The sequence below is a fragment of the Phalacrocorax aristotelis genome, chromosome 3 (assembly GCF_949628215.1).
Source record: "Phalacrocorax aristotelis chromosome 3, bGulAri2.1, whole genome shotgun sequence".
Classification (NCBI taxonomy): Eukaryota; Metazoa; Chordata; class Aves; order Suliformes; family Phalacrocoracidae; genus Phalacrocorax; species Phalacrocorax aristotelis.
This window is the reverse complement of record NC_134278.1, coordinates 109851163-109873466: the sequence shown is the minus strand read 5'-3', so window position 1 is coordinate 109873466 and position 22304 is coordinate 109851163. Positions and strand designations below refer to the sequence as shown.

The following is a 22304-nucleotide window of genomic DNA, read 5'->3' as shown; positions in this document are numbered from 1 at the left end:
TGCTTGTTTGTCTGTGGTGGAACAATACTGTCTTGCTGTGAGGGTTGTGGAAGTTGCAAAGCATAATGCTGAAGCATTGATATTTTTATTCTGAGAGGGTTTTTTGGAGCTCAAAGTCTTATAATACATAAGAATAGAAATATCAGTATCCAGCAGAAGACGATACTGAGGACTTAAGTTCTTTTTATAGTGATTAAAGCGTATAGGAGGTAAAAGGATGAAATCTGAGAATTGGAAGTAAAATTAAAGCTAAATGAAAAAACTGTTACTTGGTGTGATTTAGCAGGTGTTTCTTTGATACTGGAATTTAATTTCCCAAAACTTGTATTGGTGGCTGCAGTTCAGTAGTCATGAATAGGACAGTAAGCAAATTGTCAAATGTTTGGGTCTTTGAAACATTCATCATTTTCTTAATAGGTGCCAAATTACTTCTGTAAATATTCAGTATTTGGTCATTGATCATAAATTATTAGTAACTGCAAACAGCCAATTAGCTGTAAATCTGAACACATGATATCTGGAGACTAAAAGGAAGTTTTCCTGCTTTTTATGCTACTCACAGTAGGTTTTCTTGCTCTTACCTAAGATCCATTAAGTATGAATTAGAGCTTTGTTTATGCTATTGAGAAAAAGAAGTTTTACATTCCCAAATTTTCAGGAGTGTAGGAATTTAGCTAGGAATAGTATGCATGTATTTTACCAGTGGTTGAAGAGGGACAAGATCAATTACTATCTGGTGTGTTACATTTTAAATATGCTTTTATTATGTAACAATATGTTAAGTATTCTCAAAGAAATTTTTTCCACAAGGTGGGAATTTTAAAATAGGTATTTTGCCAAAGAAGAAAATAGCTTATGTTTTTTTAAAACGTAAATAAGCTATTACTTGCTTTTTATGTTTGTTCGGAAGAGAAAGCCTTAATGAAAGTAGCATGGAAGATGGAGTACAAGCAGTATGTGTATCCTTTTCTCTAGTCCACTGGTTTTTGAAGTAAATTACTTCTTTTGTTGGTTATTTCAGATTGTTTTTCTATTTTCCTTTCTTGTGAAGTAATATTCAGTAAAGGTGATCAGCTTTCTCTTCTCAGATGCCGTTGCATGTTAGACATAGATTATGTTTCAGCATGTACTTCTATCATGTATTGCTGATTATGGTGGTGAATTGATTTTTAGTAATATTTGTTTTAAAAGTATCTACAGAGTTAATAAAGAGTAACTAAAAGGGTAGTAATGAAGCTGGAAAAAATTTCCTTAGGAGCTAGGGAAATGGAAGACCACGGAGGATATGGTTGTTTGAACAGGGTGTTACTCACTGGATACCACTGCCTCTGCTTGCTCTTGCTATTTTTAGACATCAGACTACTCTAGATGCTTATGTGAAACTTAGTTACAACTACTGTTTTGAAAAACTTGCAACTCAAAGCCCCTGGAATAAGAAAATAACTGTTAAATCTCAGTCTTTGGTAAAATACAACTGGGTGACAACAGTGGGAAAGGAAGAGGGGTAAGATTTGGGTGGGATTATAAAAATTAGGTCAGAGTTGTACATGTACATTATCCAGTCACAAATGTGTTGTGCATGCTTATATATAAGCTCATGTTGTGGGATTTTGTCATAGCAAGAAAGCTGAAACCTCTGGGGCTCATCTGCTTGCTGGAAGGACAGCAAGACTAAACAGAGAACGATAGTATAAAAGACAACGAAAGGTGAATAGAAAGGAGACGAGGCAAAGAATGCACCTGACCAGTAAACTGAAGCATGTGGTAATTTGGTGGTGTGAGTTTCTTTTGTAGCAATGCTAAGTGGAAGGGAAGCTGTGATTGAGAAGACTGGGGGGAAAATGAAGCTAAGCTCTAAGGCTTCAGAGCTTGATTGATAAGGTAACGGTTTCCAATGTTGCTAGACTGCCTTCTTAAGTTTTTGAAAGTCTGTTGTCATTTGTTCTGTGGCAGTTAGCTAGTGAAGAAAGCCTCTCTGAGACAATACCTCCAAATAAGGTAGCCTTGGCTGCTCTGTAAAGTAAGGCTATTTTATTCTAGTTGTGCCTGGAGATTCCTGAGCCCTTGAGGTTATGCTGGTAGATGGATGTACTGATAGGTTCTGTCTTGCTTTCCACTGAGATCAAGTTCTACTATTGGGTGCTGTGGTACATGGAAGTATGATTTATTCTTCAGTTCTTAATTGCACCTCAACTGATGAGTTAGCTTTTGCCTTGAGTCCTTCAAAGGTGATCATGTCAAAACAAAGTTGGAACATCTCTCTTCTTGCCCCTTACCATAAGGTCACACACTAGCTTGCTTTCCCTTGGAGTGGTACAGCATGACTTCTATGTCATCAAATCTAGCTCTAGTTACTTAGGATTTTTCCCCTTACTTGGAGAGGCAGTTTAATTGCCTTTTTTCCTTCAGTTTTGTTTTTTGTAAAAAAGAAAGAAAATAAAGTCAATACACTTGGACTTTAACTAAACTAAACTACATTAAAACTAATGTAGGCTAAGAGAAAGGGATATGAGTTTTCAGTAAATAGGATTAGGGAAGAAGTACATTCTAGAAAGGTACTGCGTTCTAAAATGTCCTATTTTCATAATATCTAATCAAATTTTGTCCTGGAGAGTGATCCTATGTAATTCTTTATATATGTTGCTCCAGAGGTCCAGGTAGTAGATCAGAGATTCTGGAAGAGTTGCTTGGCCTAGTATTGTTTTAAGTCTGGTATATAAATGGTAAGAGAATTTTCTAAAGCCTAGTCTCCCAAATCCCTCCTACCCACAGCTTCTTATCTGTTGACAGAACTGGACAACTGGAATTCCCTTATGTTTACTCAGTTTTGACTGCCACTTTATTAACCTGATTGAGCTGATGTGAAGGTCATCCAGGAGAGCAGGAATGAAAAAGGGAATGTTAAACCACCTTGGAGGAATTTACTTCCCTCCCCCTTCACCTGTTCTGTTATTTTGTTTGTACGCTGCATGGAGGTTTAAAGATTTAACTATTTAACTACCTAGATAGTTATAATATAGTTCTTTTCTGTCGTTTTGGTCCGATTTTAATTATTGGGTCATATCTGAATTTTGCACTGAGATCTTTTACTTGCAGCTGTCTTACCTGCATGATGGTTGAATATTTCTAGACTCACACTTTATCCTTCATTTATTATTCATGTTGAATGCAATTATCAAGATACTCTCTGAATCTGCATGTAATTAAGTCCATGTCCATGCTTGGCTTTTTCTGGTAGCGTCCCAAGACTTATGTATTGCTAAGTACTGTGACAGTCCTGCAGCAGAGGTTCAAGCAAGCCCTCTTTAAATCTTCTTAGCAAAAGTCTAAACCACATTTTCATAAAGTAGACATGAACACTTCACACCTATGGCTAAAGTGTGCAAAGTTTTAAACTGGTGTGGTGTTAAATCCATTTCTGCACTGTATTGGTATAATCATTACACCTTAAACTGTATTTTATTGGACAGCAAAATACTTCTGTAAAAAAACCAAAACAAGCACGATGTTAAAAATGGGTATCAGGTCAGTGGCATTTTCAGTTAAGAGCTTATGGACTCCTCTGATAGAAAGCAGGGGGTGGTAGAGATGTCAACTGCTTTGTTGTTTGGCAGATAATTCTTGAAATTTTTCTAGATCATTTCACATTGGCTGTTAAATTAAAATTGTTCCTTCAGTGAAAGAGTGAAGGACCTAGTTTCTGCTCTGTTTGTAGTTTTACTGGAGATGAAGGTTAAGAGAGGATTACTGTATTTGATTTGTAGGGAAAGATTTCGGAACTGTATGGCAAAATTTTTCAGTAGAAGACCAACCTGTACAAGTTTTCTACCACTAGAGGAACCTCCCTTGAAAATGGCAATGCATAGTGCATGGCTTCAGAATTCTGTTAACCAGTCTTCAGTGAAGTGTGATACTGTCCTCATCATCTTCTTTCATACTAAATATTTCATTTATATTTAATAGTTAAAGATATGATACCACATTTCACATATCTCAAGACATTTATGTGAAGAATTGAGGGACAAATGGTTGTGAAATATTTTAATGAAATGTGTTCCTATGTGAATAAATGCAAGAAGATGCATTTGCTGCTGAAATTTAAGACCTGACAAAAGAACTGTTTTGGGTGAGTTTAGTATACAGGAATATATCTACCAACAGATGTCAAGTTAATTCAGGAGGTAAACAGATTTAAGCGAAGAATTGTGACATCCACTGTCAGCAGACCTCAAGATACTAGTTGCCATTGGATTTAATCTACCATAAAAACAATGAGAATACTTCTACTTGATAGTGAGAGATTATAACCTTCTTTCATCCAGATTGCTTTTTTTAAGAGTCTACATCATAAAATTGAGTCTTGCTGATTTTATGCTGGAGATAAACTACTGGGAAAAGATACTTTCTTGATTTGTGACAGCAGGATTTAGGTTGGTTTTTTTAAATGTGTAATTTAATGATGTTTATATCTAGTGTCTGAATTTACCCAATAAGACTTATTTTTGGTCCAGGTAAGAAAAGAGTGGAGGTGATTAGAACAAAATTTAAATTTTTGTGAATTGTGGTCTGAGATTGAGAAGTAGTTTGTAGGGGGTGTAATAGCTTTTATTAGAGTAACTTGTATACAACTGAGAGGGAAGGAAAGGAAAGGCTGAAGAGCTTTTAGGCATGCAAAGCCCTATAATTACAAGAAAAGATTCTATTTTTTTCTTACTATTGTGTCCTATTAGTCTAATAAAAGCATTACTTGTCCTTATGAAGCTGAACTCTGATACAGCTATTAGTGAAGTTGGATTTTTGTCCATGCATATGTGCACGTGTGTATGTGGATTAATAAGAAAAAGGGTGCTTACTACTTCAGTGCATGTTATTTAGACATTCTCAAGTACTGCTTTCTTAAAAGAAAACAAATGAATATATTTAAAATAAGTAAATTTGGTAAAGGAGATGACTATTCAACAAATTCTTTTCAGAAAGGGAGAGGGTTATGTTCTGGAATGTGGGATCATGGTAAGAACTATGCATCCTTTCTTAGCTCCAGGGACTTGTGTTAGAGGGAAGATACTGCTGAGTTTTATAATGGTCTTTGAGTTCCTCTTACAACATCATATTACAATGTAAAGAGCAAATTTTTGCTCTGTTTTGAGCCGAGAACATCCTTGAGGATTTTGTTTAGAGCAGGGGTTTTGCATATTTTTGATGTAATCTTCCATTGTGATTCTTGTTGTGAAGTTCTCTTATTATCTAAAGATTTTTTTTAAAAAATAATGGTACTTCATTGCATAATTTCTCTTGGAAATCTTACTGTTAAATGTAGGTTATCCCAATAGTGCCTAAACATAAATCAGTACCTGTTGTCATGACTAATGTTACAGTTGTAATGCTCTTTCCTATTTTTATTTTTGAATTTTTGGAAAATGATCAGTTTAGTTACATTTTTCACAGTGTCTGCCTAACATAAAGCAACATATATTCCTGTTTCAAGAGAAGGAAATAAAATCATGAGTATTTACTCAGCAGATACTAATTGCATTGGTAAAGTCTGTCAACTACGTAACTGACAGAAGCTTTGAGGCAAATACATACTTCAGGGGAAAAAAAAACCCCAGCACTTTTCCCAGTAGAGACTGTAAGCTTTGCATTTTCTTTTTGTGAACTACTGTGGCTTTTTATGTAAAAATCAACCTAGTATAAGCAGGCTGGTTGCTGGCTCAGGTGATTGTAGGATAGGCAGAAAGGCGAGCATGAGCTTGAATTGTAATCACTCCCAACAGGAGAGTTAGGGAGGACAAATGTGTAGACGTATGTCCATTTATGTCTTCAATTAAATATCAGATAATGCAAATAAAATATCAAATACACTATAATCGTGCAGTTTTTGAAGGCATAACTTGCACTGGAGAAACTCATAACTTACTCATAATTTTCAAAACTCTGGTACTATATTAGAGTACTTGCCCACGTTATCAAACTTGAAAAGCGGTCATATTGAGGTACAGATGTAATTGTATTCAAGCTTTCCTACAATTATCCCTTACCAAAAAAGTTGTGCAAGTGTCTGGATGTTTCAGATGAGCTTCTCATTAAAGAAATCACTGTTATGGGTGTTGGGGTGTGTTTAGTCATATTATTTATCTCTGGGCAAAATTGCTTACAAAAAAAGCAAAAGCAATTACTCTTTTTTTTTTTAAGAGAAATCCCATCTTAGTTATAAGCAGTTTGCAAGGTTTTCTTTTGTTTAGAAAGAATAAAGTGAACGAGGATATCTTTCCATGCCACCACTAAAGAAACCATTTTGAAACTCATGAGAGCTAAACTTCTTTCAAGGTGAAAAATGAACTTGTAGAAAAGTATTGCTTCCATTGCCTGCCATATACAGATGTAGCTCTAGTGTTATCCTGGTAATACAATGACTTAAAAGCAGAGCTAGACAGAGGTAATGTATTTTATTAGAGAGCTGATGTGATTGCAACAGGAAAGATGCTTTTTGATGCAGATATTATTTTTGGATCCCTCAGTCCTGAAGATGCTTCTTTTATAAACTTCTGTGCAATTGTGTAGAAGTTTTTGTTCACAGCCAGTAATCAAAACAATCTTCTGTATTTTCTGTATATCCGACCATGGTACTTCACTTACGGTACACTATAAAGATTATAATGTAAGAAATGCAGTGAAGTGATACCCTTGTTTCATGCATATGAACACAGATTTAAGATTATTTTTTTTAATTTAATACAAATCTTTTGGTATTTTAAACTAATGCACTGCTATTTTAAGGTGAAGGAGTATTTAATACGAGGCAAAGATATAGCAGAAGTGTAAGAATTTTAACCATCTCATCTATCAACCAGATTTAGATGGCTACATGAGGTACAAAAGCTTGTATCTACATATTCTTTAAACTTTCTGATTAAGCAGTATACCTGCTGCTTAATAGGAGTGAGGACTTCAACCAAGAGTTTTGACTTAGGAGAAGATTCAAGCATAGCATGCAGTGTTTATGTTTAAAAATCTTTGTTCAAGTAAGCTGCCGTGCAAAAATATCCCAGGCTTCAGTGAAGTTGCACGGAATTTGTGAGATTTTGTAGACATTTTTGTGGAATCAGGGAAAAAATCTGTCTTTAAATTAAGAACTTACCATCAAATGTTCTGTTTTCACCAATGCTTATGTTGGATGGAGCTGTTGGAAATGACATACATCAGTTCTTATAGCTGTCTGTTTAATGCTGTCTGTTTGGAGAAGTAATGTGCTTTCTTGCAAGATATTGCTTTGGCATCTAAATCTCAGTAACTGGTTCTGGTACTGGTAACATAAGTCTGTTCGACTGTTGATGTAACTCTTCATGAAATGTTCTTCTTCCTTAGCAGCATTAGCTGTCTCTTATTATTACTGGCTTTTTTTTTATCTGCAAAGAGAGGAATGAATGGATTGACCTGTCCAAAAAATACCATCAGAAAGTGTAGCATGGGTAGCATTTATAAAATTTGGCTCTTTCATTCCAATATGTTCACATTGGTGATTATAGTAGGACTGTTTCCCAAGAAAAGACTGAAATTTAGGAAGAAAAATGTTAGAATCTAGAAGAAAGCATAGAACACTTTAGGAGGGCAGAGTTAAACTTGAAAGGTTAGAATTAATATGTTACTCATAGTGAAGTTATACTGTGAAAAGCTAGAATAAGTTTTCCAGGATATGAAACAATTGTTTTGCCAACCAGTGCACAGTAGTGCAGTGTTGGAAGGTTAAAACAAAAGAGGAATAAACGTTGTGTCATGAATATGCCAAATGAAAAATACTTTTGCTGGCTTTTAAATAATTATGCATCCAAAGCCAGCTGGAGCAGAAGTACTGTTTTGGGACAGTCTCAACTCTGAGTTTTCTGAAAGTCCCTCTTTTTGAACAATATCACAGGGTCTGTTATGTTGGGTTTTGTGGGTTTCTCTTTAAGTTTTGTGTTTAAAGAAAAAAAGGTTACTTTAGGCAAGCAGAGAGAAGTAAATAAATATTTTCCATATGTCTTCTGTAAATTATTTAACTTTAAAAAAAAAAAAAGGCTTTTTAAAGGTAAAAAAGTAGTATTGGTCTGTTAGCTGCAACAGTTACAGAACAGTAATGTAAACAAAACTTGAATATTTCTATCATTGTCTGAAAATCTGGAAAAACATCAAATGGATTCCTCTCTGACAGGTCAGTATTTTCAATCTGTTTTCTTTCAGTTGTAATGGGTAGAAATTAGCTCAAATAAAAATATTAGTACAGGAAAGATTTTTCTGGTGATGAACCCTTTCAGTCCCCTGTCTGAAGTGACTTATTCTAGGAAGGAGGAGAACAACTCAGATGCTTTCAATGTGTTAGGGTTGTTGCATTCACATGACTTTTTGAGTGGTGATTGGCAAGACTTCTAAAGATGCAGCATACTTTCTCCCTTTCTAATTAGTTTTCCTTTCTGTGTGTGAAGGTATAGAGTCAATTAGTAAATTAGTGTAGGATTGTATGCTGAGCCTCGGAATGATGGTAACAAAGGTGATCAAAAGTATGGAATGTTTTCTATAGGAGATGTGACTAAGGTGAGTTCTGCTTAGTCTGGAAGAGAAACAGTGAAACAGGGAATTATTATGTATACCGTTCCTGAAATCAATAGGAAATGGAGAGGATAAGGGGAAAACAATAATGTGCTGTATTCCAATACAAGATCTAGGGGCTGCAAATGAAGCTAGTGGAAGCTAGGCTGAAAACAAACAAAAACTGGTGGTATTTTGATGGTTTTCTGCAGAAGGTTGTTGAGGCAACCCTTTGCCAAAAGTTCTTATGAATGATAAATCTTACGGGGTTCCAGGGGCAACCGTAAACCAGAAAAAGCTGAACCTCAAGTGGCCAAAGAGTGAAAGAGCAGTAAAGGAGAAGTATTGCAGGGTTTTCTGTCATTTTATATTCTCCCACAGGCACTGTTAGGAAGATGAAAAGCTAGATGGACCTCGGTCTGGTACAGTACGGCTGTTTTATATTCAGAGAGAATTTAAAAGCCAGAAAACCTCTACATTTAGTTTGTGTTGTATGAATTGCTTGAGACTCTTTAATAGTTGTTTCATTCTTTAAAGCGGTGAACACCTTAAAAATGAGGGAAGAACCCAAAATAAAACACTATGACTCGGTAGAAATTTTTTTGTACACTGAAAGAAGCAAGATAAAAATTTTAAATGGGAATTTGGACGAGTAATTATATTAACAGTTTTTTCCTTTTTCCTTTTTTTAATTCCTTGTATTTCTTTTATTCTGTGTTTTAGCCTGCTGTATTGTAGAAAGCCTGCTTCCTGCTAAATGCAATGTTTAAAATTCCCTGAGATGGTAAGGGATAAGCTACAAATATGGACTATCAGGCAAGCCCAGGAGATTTAGTTAATCTGACCTAGATGTTCTTTTGATGATTGAGACCTGCAGTATGTGAAAACACTTCTCAATTTCAAAATGAAGCACAAGGATATCTGTTGTATAACTCAGCTGTCCTTGTAGTGACAGACGCATCAATCATTTCTGAACAGGAAAGGATTTACTATAAAAAGTTTGTAGCTTTGGAGCTGTTGAGTTCATTGGCAATCGGATCAGCAATGATATTGGAAGTTGTGAGTGAATTCTGCATTTGAATTTTACCATGTCCTAAAGAGGATTAGCTACAAATGCAGGCAACATACTTTTTTCTTTTTCATTTTCAAGAGCCTGTTGTGTAAGATGTTAATTCTTGACTTAGTTTTCAGCATATTTTATGTGAAACTGCTTGGTGGCTCTGAAAAAAAAGCACTGAACAGGTGTACCTATAAACATAAATAACGGTGGGGAAGAAACCTACTCGGAGAAAAAGCAAGTACCTAGAAAACAAAACTGTGTTTAATATATACCATTTTGGAATACTGGAGAAGCCACTATTTATCTGTAACCTCTTAGGTTGAGACTATTTTGGTAGTACAGTTAAAAATATAGAAAAGACAGTCCACGTTGAAGAACTAGGGGCCTAGTGTCCTATTTTTAAAAAAACCTTACGGTGATTGTATAAAACAGTTTGGATGGTTGGTGGGATTACATGGCCTAACATTTACTCTGCAGAACATTGTTTCCTATAACTTCAGTGAATTTTAACATTTTTGATTGAATCTTTGCGTGCTTGTTTTCTGGTATATGCTGAATTATTTCAGAAGATATAATGGTAATAATTCTGCTCTTGATGAATACTGGAAGAGGAAGTTAGCTGTGTTAAAAAGACAGAAGGTAAATTGACTTTTCCAATGATAATTGTTTCCACTGCTTTGGAACTGAGACTCAGTATTTCTCAGAGTTTTTTGTTTAAACTGCCTCTTACGTTCTGTGCGAAGTGGTGTTCAAATTTTGGAAGTCACACTTTATGTTTAAACAGTAGAGACTTTTTAATAATATTAACAACTAAAAGCCTTCAAGAGTCCAAACACACATTTCTCTTTGATTCCCCAGAATCACTTTGAGCTATATTAATGTGAATCTGAACACCTGAAATGAAAGCAGAGTCCTCTCTGTAAATGATCCTTATGCTAGAACAAGAGAGTATTAAAAAAAAAAAAAGTAAATTCAAGTACTCTCTGGGAGGAAAGGGTAAGAGGTGAAAATGATGGATGCTTTACACACAGGGGTTTTTTGTATCATTTTTTAAGGTATGTTTGACATAAGCACTGACACACCTGTAATGTTTCTTTAAGAGCTTTGAATATTTCTGTGTTTATTTAAGAATTAATTTAAGTGGAGGAACTGATACTTTGATTATGGTCTGTGGTGCTGAGGCACAATGTGGTAGTCCATACCAGATGGAGTTTGCAAGGATTGAAACCTTTTTGAGAATGTGTATTCTGTAGCTGTATTCTGCTCGAAATAACAAAGGAATGAATAAGCAAAGGCTCATCAAACCTGGGAAAATTAAAAACAGAAAGAACTATGGCATATTAATTATTACATGTAAGTTCCTCCATGTACACACACTTGAGAGTAAGCCTTTGCTCTGCTCTGGGACAGGAATTGCCTTGCAGGTAGTGTACCTGGCCATCTGCGTTGGCAGTGTGTTACAGTTGTAACAGTTACTGCTTTGTAAATCCTGACTTCTCTTACTCAGTAAGAAAAGCAAATATCTAAAAGCACATTTTTTTAAGGTATTAATAGATGTAAGAAAATGGCCAGTCTTAGCAGAGATGGGGTACCAAATGGTGATGCTGCGTTGAGAGGCATGGTTTTCTAGTTGCTAAGACATTGTAGTGCTGCTGAATGTTTCATTGTGAAGACAGTTTGGAAACATTTGGTGTAATTCTTTATGATGAGTAATACAGATGATTACCATGGGTAATAGCAATAATGCTCTATTACTGTGGTGATAGAAACTATTTAACACTTCAGTTTATCTGAAGTATATTTTAGATCAACTCTGTCAGCAGTGTTCAACCAAAAATGAAAATGTCTTGAATAAAATGACCGCAATTTTTAAGTCTCTCATAAATGCAGTCTAACTTGATTATTTGTGAGGTTGCAGACTCACTCAGGTTTCAGAAAGCAAATAAAAACTATATGCTTCTATTATAAGTACATGTATTACGTTTACCTTTCCATAAGTAATGTGTTTCTTCTTGTGGAAATATTTTAGACTCCTGGCTTGAGAGCACACTCTGGAAGGTTGCAGTGGTTTGCAAAAAAGTGTATATCAGGTAATCAGGTATGTGGCTCATACGATGTCTTCTATGTAACTGTCATTATATTACAAGAAAAATTGTTTTGAAATATTTCATTGCTTGATTTTTATGGTTGTGAAAGGATGTGTGACAGGCTGATGAGGTGAACTTAATGCTCTGTGTAAATGCTGGTCTATACTTAAACAGAAATATTATTTTAGCTGAATGCACACAGCGTGTAAGTGCACACATACAGAAAAACAATTGTTTGCTGATGTATAACTATGTTCTTCCTTCTTTCTTTTTAAAGATGGAGACTTTGGAACACTTGGTAGAATTAACTCAAAATCTATTTGAATGTGATAGAGATGAGATGTACTACCACCTGCTTCAACTGTGTGGTGAGTTTGTGATCCTTTTCATGTTGTAATCTGTTTTCTTTTGTGGTTGGAAATAGGAAATAACCCTGAATTGGAGCAGAGTTTTGTCCTGATAGACAAATTAGCCTGGATACTCTTTCTGAGGCACCTTGCTGGGGAGAGAGTACAGGTTTTCTTACCTGCAGACCTCAACACTTACATAGAACTTGTATAGTACGAGTCTTCCAACCCGTGCTATTGTCTTGTGTCCTAATTTTAAACTTTACTCTGTTTTGGTTTTTAATATGCTTAAAGAAGAAAAACTCTTTGTTATATCTTTAACTGCTGATAAAGATCTGGAGTCTCCTGTAATTGGATCTGTTTCTGAAAAGTGCTTTTTCTTTTTTCTTTTAAATCACCCAATTTTTCACCAGCCACAACCTAACTTTCGCATCGTTTGTAGGAATGGAACAGTTTTTAAAATTATAAGTTTATTTCTATGCTACACTTAGTGTAGGATATATCTACAGTGTTTTTCATTTCTTCTTCTCTGTATTTTTCAGTCTGTGCTGGTTTTGTTATTCAGTGTATCATACTGTATTATACATAATAAAAATTTTGGAAACTTTAGTCCTGAAAAAATATTTTGAGTTAAGGTTGCATGTGAGGCACTAAATAGTACATTGGGATGTAAAAAAAAAAGTATTACAGGGATTGCTATGTACTTTGGTAATGTGTATATATATTAATGAGCCATTACAGCAATTTGATATATTTGGTCATGGGAAAACTTGCATTTGAGCTTGAAGTAATTTTAGGCTGTTCTCCATCTATATTTTTGGTTGACTAGAACTAGTGATGTTTTAATGCTAACCAAAGTGTTATTCAAAGCCCCTTTTTCTTTTCTTATGGTAATGAAAGAGGCTTCTTCCCCGTTGCACTTACCACAAGCAGAAGAGATTAGTACTTCCACAAAAAGAAAAAAATTATCAGAGACCCCTTAAGAACTTTCTTCCTTTTTATTTCCTGAACAGCCTCAGAAAGCTTCAAAACCAAACTGTAGTGTACCCAGTTCTGGCTTTGCATGTATGGGTTCACCATCAAAAATCAAGTAGGCCTGAAAAGCAATCTTCTCTCAACAGGGAAGGGAGCCTTCCTATTTCTCCACTCATCCTGTTCACCTCTGGCAGTGACTAAGCCTGGCAGTGTGACTGCTAGGAAGAGTATCTAAGAAGATACGATTTATCAAATTCTGTCATGCAAAATCTTCAGTCTTCTTTGAATAGATGAAATTGGTTTTGTCCTTTTAAAGAAATGGAAAACACGTGTGGGTTTCTGTCACCTTAAAAGGCAAAAACCATGTACATTCCTGCTTTCAGCCATTTTAGATTATCTATCAAAGCTGCCCCATGCACAAGCACAGAAGAGAGTTGTCACTTTGCACGTAAGCCATAATTTCAGATGTATTTTAAGCATATAAAAAAGAATCTAACATCTAGTCCAAGCTGTGATCAAAAATGTTCAAAACAATACGTTTGGTTGTGTTGAATTACAGAGTCATTTATGCTAGAGAGAGCCTTAGGAGTTTTAGGCCTAGCCCTTTCCCATCCTTCAAAATTTGATCAGATCATGGCCTTGTCTAGCAAAGTTTTGAGTGCCTCCAAGGGTGGAAATCAAAGAGCCTCCCTGGGCAGCCTGTTCCAGGGTTTGATCATCCTCAGATACCCCATTGCTGCAACTTTTAACCATTACCCTTCATCCTTTGCTGTGCATTTCCAAGGAGAGACTGGCTTGCTCTTCTCTGTAACTGTCAATTAGATAGTTGAAGAAAGCAATTAGATCCATTGTTAGCCTGATTTTCTCCAGGCTGCCCAAAACTATCATCTTCAACTTCCCCACTTACTTTGTCTGCTCCAGTCCCATGGCTGTCTTGGTGGCTGAATTTGCTCCATTTGCCAGCATCTCTTTTATAGTTGTAGAGCCCAACACTGGACACAGTTCTCTAGATATGGCCTCAGGAGTGTCAAACATAGGGACAAGCACATGAAAAAGTGTTAAGATATTCTCTGTCCTACTCTGTTGACTGCCATAATAATCTGATTTAAAAGGTTACCTGCAGTCTTTAGTCCTTAAAACCAATCATTTTATTTGACTTACGGTAGTTACCAAGTTTGCTGTCTCTTCTAAAAAGCTGAAGTGATGTCAGAACCTTGTTGAAAGTGGGCTTGAATCTTGACCCAGCCTAGTTACACATCATGTGTTTTCCTAAACCCATGCTGCTCCTAGAAAGAACATTGCCCTCTAGTGTTTCAGTATTGCATTGCAATATTGTTTGCAAAGCAGCATATGCTGCTTTGAAAAGCCAACTTTATAACAATTCTAGAGAAATATCCAAGTGTGTCATACTGCTTTGAGGTGGCTGCTCCGGCTTTTCCTTCTGTTTTGACTTAGTGGAGCCCGAGCTACAGAATAGCTGAAGTTCTTTAACTGAACAGTAGAAGAATAGCTGAAGAGCTGCTGTTTACAGTCTGAGCTATTGCTGTGTGAATGATCCATTCCATCATCTGCCTTCTGACTCTGCCTTCTTGCCTTGCATCTCTTCATTTCTGGGGTTCTGAATAAAACCATGGAATGGACAGATTAGCAGATGACCGGGTTAGGTAGCTGTGAATAGGACCTACAACCAGAAGTCAGTGCTGTTCTGGTGACTTAATAGGAGACATAGGAAACCACCTGCTGTATGTACTTAAATAGTAATTAACTGTTTTCTTTCACAAAGTCCAGCTTTCTGTTTGTTTGTAGTCTTACACAGTGGTGCATATATAAATCGCTCTTATTCCTGAGAACATATGAATTATTCTGTGAATTTGGCAGCAATTTATTAAGTTTTTCTCTTTCAGAAAGCTTACCTTTTACAGCCTTCAGAAACGTGATTTTTTTTCTTACCAAAATGAGAGCCTGAAGGCCTAGAACACTTCTTTGACTTGAAAGGGTAAATTCTGGGATGTAGATGCTCTAAATCAGTAGCAACATAACCAGAGGATTTACTTCAAGAATTTTAAAATAGAACTTAGAAGTGGTACCTTAGAGTGTTAATGTTTTGTAATAACTCAGAAATTTTTCTAATTGTTTTTACAATCAACAATCAAGAGTATTACAACTGATTAGCTAGGAGGAACACTTCTGCAATATTTTTGAGTTGATTTCTCATTTATTTCAAAATTCAGACAGTCCTTTTGGGTTTGTTTCTGTTTGCATCTTCTGGTGTCCTCTGTGTATTAAAAGAGGTTTAGAACTTTTCAAGTTGATGATCATATGAAGCAGAACTACATGATTAATTGATGAATTATTTTCCAAAGATACCTGTTTTGAATCACTGTATATATGTATGTATACTCTAAATGTGCTTTTATCTGAAGATTTTGATCTTGTTTCAGAAAACAATGGTGACTGGGAAAAGGCTGAAGCTGTTTGGACTAAAATTCAAGAAGAAAATATTGTGCCTCGTGAGAAAACACTGACCTTACTGGCTGATATACTTGAGGAAAATGGTCAGGTTGTTCCATTCGAGGTACCTAAGGTAACTGAAGTTTAGCTTTCCTAGCTAACAACACTTACTTGAATATATTTTTTTCCCATTTAAAAATGTTAACAGGTAGCATTACAGTAACTTAAATAAGTTCATTTGTTTTAAAGGTTAGACGTGAAGATACCAGAAGTTCAAGTGCTTCTAATGTGGAAGAAAGAAAAATAAGGATGCTTTGCAAGAAAAACAATGCAAAAGGTAAACTGAAAACCACTGGGTTTTTTTCTCCCCCTTCAGCATTAGTTTTAAGATTTCAATTAATAGAGAGCAACAGATGCCTCCTGCTGCTTTGTGTTTGCTTGCTAGCATATTAGGAAAGGTACCTGACAATGAAGCCGAATATTGGCAAGTAACAGAAGTTGATATGAGAAGGATATGCTAAAATATTTAAAATGTCATTGGAAATGCTGACTTTTAAATGCACATGTGAAAGCCAGTCTGCGGTCAAGTTGCCAATTTTAAAGTAACCGAAGTATTGCTGGTCTGTAGTTCACTTCATACTGTTGGGTTAATGCCATGTTCTAGACTTACAAATGTATCCATTAAGCACCAGAAACGAAATTTATATATGGGGTTGGTGCTAAAAATACCAGGTTTATGGTTCCCAGAAAATCTAGCTGTTTGGTCACAAGTTTTGTGGTGTGAGACATAAGAAGTGTAGTGAGAAGAAAGATTAATATCAAGTGAAATAGCTGGGACATGTTTATGGGAAGGTAAATACCTATTAAAAGAAGTTGTTCAGAGATTTTATATTTGCCCCTGCTGTTGAATTCTTAATAATAAGATCAGATATGGTTCCAAAGTATACTTCAGGTACCTTATTTAAACCGTAATTTTGGCAAAGAAATTAAATAGGTGAGATTAAATGAGATGGGACTATGTTGTGGAGATAATTATTGCTCTCTTCCTACCTGGCTTTTATATGTTAGTCTGTTTTCTATTTGTTCAAGTTGCAAGGCCACTTATTTCTATTTGATGGGAAGATTCAATGTGTTGCATAGTGCCTTTAGCTTCTTTACAACTGAGATTAAAGTTGTCCATGTTTCTCTGTAGAATTTGCAAACTTTTCCTCCCGTTGTTCCTCCCCCAAAGAAATGCACAGACTATAAACAAAAGACAAAAATTCTTATTTTCTTTCCCATACTATGACAAATAATTATAATTTACATTTTCATGTGAAAGCAGATTAGAAAATAGAATTAAACAGGTTTAAAAATTTAATTTTGCTGAATGAGGGAGATGTATGAATACAAGATACCTAGTTAGTTTCTTCTCTGACTGTTACCTGTATATTTTACAGGTTGAACACACAGATTTTAGGCTTAGAGTTTTTGAAAGAAGAATAAGTCAGCCATTCACACAGTTAACTTCTGTTGTTAGTGAAGTGACCCTATAGAGTTATTCATTCACAGGAGCACAGCTTAGAAGTCTAAAGTGGAGTCTGGATGTTTCATATGCAGTGAATGCAATCTCATGTTATGTATGTGAATTCAAGAATTGTGTATTAGGGCAGACATAAAGTTAATGTTTTCATAAAATTCTTCATGCTGATAAATTTTGGGAATCAAAAGGAGAAATGCAAAAAATATTTTCACTGAAAACCATGCAAATTAATGGAATGTGTTTTGTGACATTATTCCTAGAAAAGCATCCTGTGGCTTTGATAGCATAAATGATCAACTGGAGAGTAGGGGCAAACTGTGCCTTGGAGCTTGCAGGAAGACTAGTTCAAAAGTAAAATATAAAATGTAGCTGCTAGCAGTCTAAGGTGACATTTGACATTGAATTTATCAGTAAATTATTCCTTCATATTATTTTATTTAAAGGTGCAATATTTGAGGGGAGGTGGTCTAGAGCTTTTGGGAATTAAGGGAAAAAAGACGAATGTTGGGAAACAATTCTCTTTGTCTTAAAAGGTATAACATCTAAGTTGTCACTTTCATATAACAGTGTAATGTAATTTTGATGTGAAGGTAATAGGGCAGAATATAACTTATCAACATCAGTTTTTGATAGGAAAAAGATAAACTTAAGCTAGTTATGTAATTTCATGAATGTATCAGCTCTGACACGGAGGTGTTTTCAAAATCTGTTCTCTGAAGTGCTTGATTTATGCAAAATCATATCTTAATTTTTGTCTTGATTCCTCAGTGTGAGAACTTGACTCTAGGGGAAAATGTTACACGTATCCCAAACAGTTGCAGTTGCTGAAACAAATTTTACTATGTTGAGAACTGAGACTTTCTTGGCAAATTGTCACTTCTATAACAAATAATTCTACTTGAAATACCTAGTGTAACACAATACATTTTTTGAAACCAAGAATTTCTCTTTTGAATGTTAATATGCTTTAGTAATTTTAGTTGCCATCTGAAGAAGTAATAAGCTGATAATACCTGAAAAGGCATGTGCCTCTATTCGAGACTCATCTAGGTATGCTTCAAACATGCTACTTGCCCTGATGCAAAATAAAGTTAAGAAATAATCTGAATAGGTTTGTAATGTACACCACAAAACATCCTAGAACAGGAAAACAGAACTGATAGTTTTTTAGTTCTTCATTGAACTAGTCATTACAAAAAAGATTAAAATATATTTCCATGTAGAAATAGATCTTATATTTTGTGGACTGTGATAGTTGTTGATAACCTACGCTTGACATCATGTCCACTGGTGGCAAAGTCCATTTCTGTACCCAACCAATAGAAAGGGATATTCAAACACGGGGTGAACTCCTAGTTCAGTTTGAAGACAGCAGAGCTTTGCAGAAGCCTCCAAATATAAGGAGTTTTTAGCTTTAAAAAACAGAATTCAAACAGGCTTTCACAAGCAGAAAGAACAAACTTATCACCAGTCAGCTACATTTTTGTTAATGAAACAATTAGTTACAATTGTAATAGATTATACCAGTGAAAAGGTTTTTGTTACTGTTGAATGTGATTTCTAGTATGCTGGTACCTCAGATTTCAGAAGGTGGAAGAGAAAATGTCTTTAAGTGTGAATACTCTGTGAATGCTAGTGTTCAGCATCTAAGCAGGTAGGAGAATTCAGCACGTTGCAACAGGCTAAGCTTTAACCTCAGACCTCTAAGTAAATGAGGTAGAGGACTTGAAGACCTTTCCTGTGTTGTGCTGCTGTTGATTTATTGGTCATTTGGTTGACAGTGCAATCACTATTATAATGTCAGACATCGGTTATGTTCTCTCTCCATCTCTCTCATGTCTCTCTCATATACATAAAACTCACATACACAGAAGTGGATTTAATTTTTGCTGTGATATTCTTATCCTTTATCTCTGTTCATACATATAGTTAATGTAGCTCCAAGTTTCCAAAGTAGATTATAGATGGCAATGATAATTCCAATTTTTAACTCAATGTAAGAGTTTGTGTTGTAAATAATAAATGCTATGCATAGTCATTTTTGTGCCTATATTTCAGGAGGTTTTTACGTATGCTCTTTGGTTGAAGAAGTTTGAGATTCAAACCAAAAGGCATACCAACAGGTTTGGTTTGGGGAATGCTAGTTTAAAATTCCACAGCACACTCTAGTAAGTGCTGTTAGTGTGGTGCTTCTTGTGACAGCAAGATTCAAATGAGTTGTCTTCATCTTTACTTTCAGGTTATTAGAAAAAAACTTATCTGTGAAATCTGTAGCGATAGCCCAAGTATTTCTGAAAAGTTTTAAAGGTTATTGTGGCTATAACTTGAATTAGCAAATGGACTGGTTTTTGAGTTTCATTAAATGGAAAATCCAGTCACAGTTTAGATGTAAAAGATGATTTGTGGTTTTTTATACAGCTTTCTAGCATATGTTACAGCCTGGATAGCAGTTTTAGCTCCATGTTTATAGCTGCATAATCTTGTTTCAGAAAAATAAATGACTGAAAAGTGTGCTTATCATTTTTCCCCCTTTTTGGTAACATCTTTTCATACAGTGACAGTTATTGTGAATGCATGAAATAAAACTGTTAATCAGTCAGACAAATGCAGCGTAGTTTACTTGTTAAATATCTGTATATTTGTAAATTGTATGTTTTGTATAAATCTTGTCGTAGCCAAATAATTTGATCTCCCCATATTGGAATCACCTCCTATATTATTTGTTAAATGCTGTTGTGATCATGCACCAGACACTGTAGCTATATACCCCAGAATTAGGTGTTGCTTTACAAATCCCGAGTCTTCGCCTTCTAACCAGCTGCATTTAAGCAACAGCCACATACAGAAAAACAACAGTAGCAAACTTCTTGTTCTGTGGAGGTATCTGTCAGTTGATCATTGTATACAAGCAGTTTTGAACAAGCTGTGACCAACAGCTTTGGGCTCAAAGATGTAAGCAGAGGATAAATAGATTTAAGGTGGACCTTTTTAAAGAATAGGTGATTTCTTTCTCTGATCAACATCATTACAATGTGGCATTTCATTTTGGCTTTTTTCTTTTTTTTTAGAGGCCTACGATATTTTCTTGAAAATGCCAGGGAAGAATGAGTTTAATTATCGTTCATATGACTCCCTTATAAAAGCATTGTTAACACAGAGTTGTCTTGAAGAAGCCCTCAAAGTGAAACGCATGTAAGGCTTTTCAGTGTTTGGGGGATTTTAATTTGGGGGTGGGGGTGGTGTTTTGAAATAATTTCTGGATAATTTTCAGGTAAGTCCTTACCTTTCAATGGGAAAACAGGTTATGACTGGTAGTTAGGAGTGATGGTAAGAAATAACGCCAGTGTTTCATAGGGTGATATGTCATATATTAAAAAGGTACTAGAGTGACAGTATGTGTGGCTAATAACTCATTTCAACTAACAGTATCAACAAATGTACTTGGCATTAGAACTGAAAGTCTACCCTTCTGGCAGTCTGCCTTTTCCTCTTTAGAGCAATATCCAAACAGACAAGATTCCTTTACTTAACTGCCCGTGAGCCTTCCCCTCAGTGCCCATCCCTGCTGCTGTTCTACCCCTCCCACACTCCCTCGCAGCTGGCTGCCTGCCTGCCAAATGCAAAATGGTACATTTGACTGTGATGCCAGTGGCTAGGAGATGACCATAAACCTTAGATCCAACTCTTACACTTCTGAAATAAATCCAACCTTCTGTCATGTATTATTAGAATCACTAAAATTGAATTAACCTTTAGTGAGTTGTATGGTATACCACTTGCATTAATTACTGCCTGTAATGTGTGTTCTGGTCAGTTTATAGGCTTCAGAGTAAAAGTGTTACTAGCCGTCAACATGGAGGTAAGAAGAACAAAAATTTAAGTAATTCAGGTCTTTCAGTTTCTTCAGTTAAAACAAGAATGGTAGTTGTCACCAAGTATGTTCTCTGACTGAATACAGTTTTCTTTAAAAGTGTTTAGACCAAAGACGTCTTTCATTAAAAAAGCATTTGAGTTCTGCATTCAGAAGAACAAACAATGTTATTTAAATAGGTCTCAGTAACTAGGCTTTATGATAAGGAGCGTTTGTGCTCAATGGGTATATGGCTTGTATCAAGGAAAAACTAAAACAGTTTATCAAATTAAGCTCCCTGAAATGGAAGTAACTGATAAATCTTTTTAAATAGAAGGAAAGGACATGTTTTAGAAGTACAAAGAATGTTGATAAAATTTAGGTAGTTTGTGAAACATTCACAGAAAACAGTCATGTATTGATAGATGTATTGAAAGATTCTTCAAAGAAGACGTTTGAAACTTTCTGCTGAGGATCTGTACATGCACTGACTGCTTCCCTGCTCCACAGCTCAAACACACTTGAAGACGCATAAAGTACTGCATGTTATCAGCAGTCATTTGCAGATTGGAAAGCAGAGAGAAGGTGGTGGCTTGTTCCTAGTATTCAGATGATTCAGAGTTTCCGCATTTAAATAAGTGGTTTGGTATGTAAATTCAAAATGCAGGAACAAACTATTTTAAAGACTCAAAGAGTTGGAGGTGTGTTTTAAAGGACTAAGCCTCTGAACCTCGAGTTACATAGGAAAAAAGAAAATCAGATTTAATAAGAGGTTCTTTTCTTGGTCACTTGTCAAAGCCAACCATTGTAATAACCCCTGTGCTTTCTCAGAACTCTCATACTCCATCTTGTAACATAGAAATGCCAAATAATGACATTCTAAGAGGCCTGTAACAGCTTAGCGTTGAATCAAGACAGAAAATGTTTCATATTGGCAGTGTTCATGGTGTTTATCTGTGTATCTTTTTTGTAGTAACAAAATCATGCTTGCATTAAGCATTTTCAGAAGTCTAAGTTTTAAATTATTCACTGAAATAGAGTGTTTATGCATGTTCACATGGTTGAGGAATAGCAAATCTGTGCATTTTGCACACATTTCTGCATGCTTGACAATTTTTCCAACCTCGTATTACAAAGAGATTACTCCTACAAGGCCTAAATGTGTGCAGTGGCCTGAAACTTGTGCAACTCCTAGTATTTTCAGAAAATACAGGGAAACTACCTTGATTTATATAAGCTAACATCTTGTTCTTCTTACTCTGCTTGAAGCCAAATCTGAAATCTAAATAATATTTAGAGAGCTTTAGTATGAATATTAGCATAAGCAACAAAATAAGTAATTTTTTTTAATTTAAAAAGGCAGATGATTTAAAAACTTCCCTTCAGATATCAGAACGGAGAAGCTTCCATGAGAAAGTGATGAGGCAGAAGGAAATTGCACTCTACTTTG

The 22304-nt window shown here is 35.4% G+C and overlaps 1 protein-coding gene across 2 annotated transcripts in view; it reads left to right on the top strand.

Annotated features, from left to right (window-relative positions):
- Positions 1 to 22304, top strand: part of LRPPRC (leucine rich pentatricopeptide repeat containing) — a 97838-nt gene that overhangs the window by 50968 nt on the left and 24566 nt on the right. For both annotated transcript variants that reach the window (XM_075089049.1, XM_075089048.1), the window contains exons 26-30: positions 11652 to 11720; positions 11987 to 12077; positions 15473 to 15615; positions 15732 to 15819; positions 20073 to 20196. In XM_075089049.1, the coding sequence (XP_074945150.1) occupies positions 11652 to 11720; positions 11987 to 12077; positions 15473 to 15615; positions 15732 to 15819; positions 20073 to 20196 (515 nt within the window). The remainder of the gene's footprint in view (positions 1 to 11651; positions 11721 to 11986; positions 12078 to 15472; positions 15616 to 15731; positions 15820 to 20072; positions 20197 to 22304) is intronic.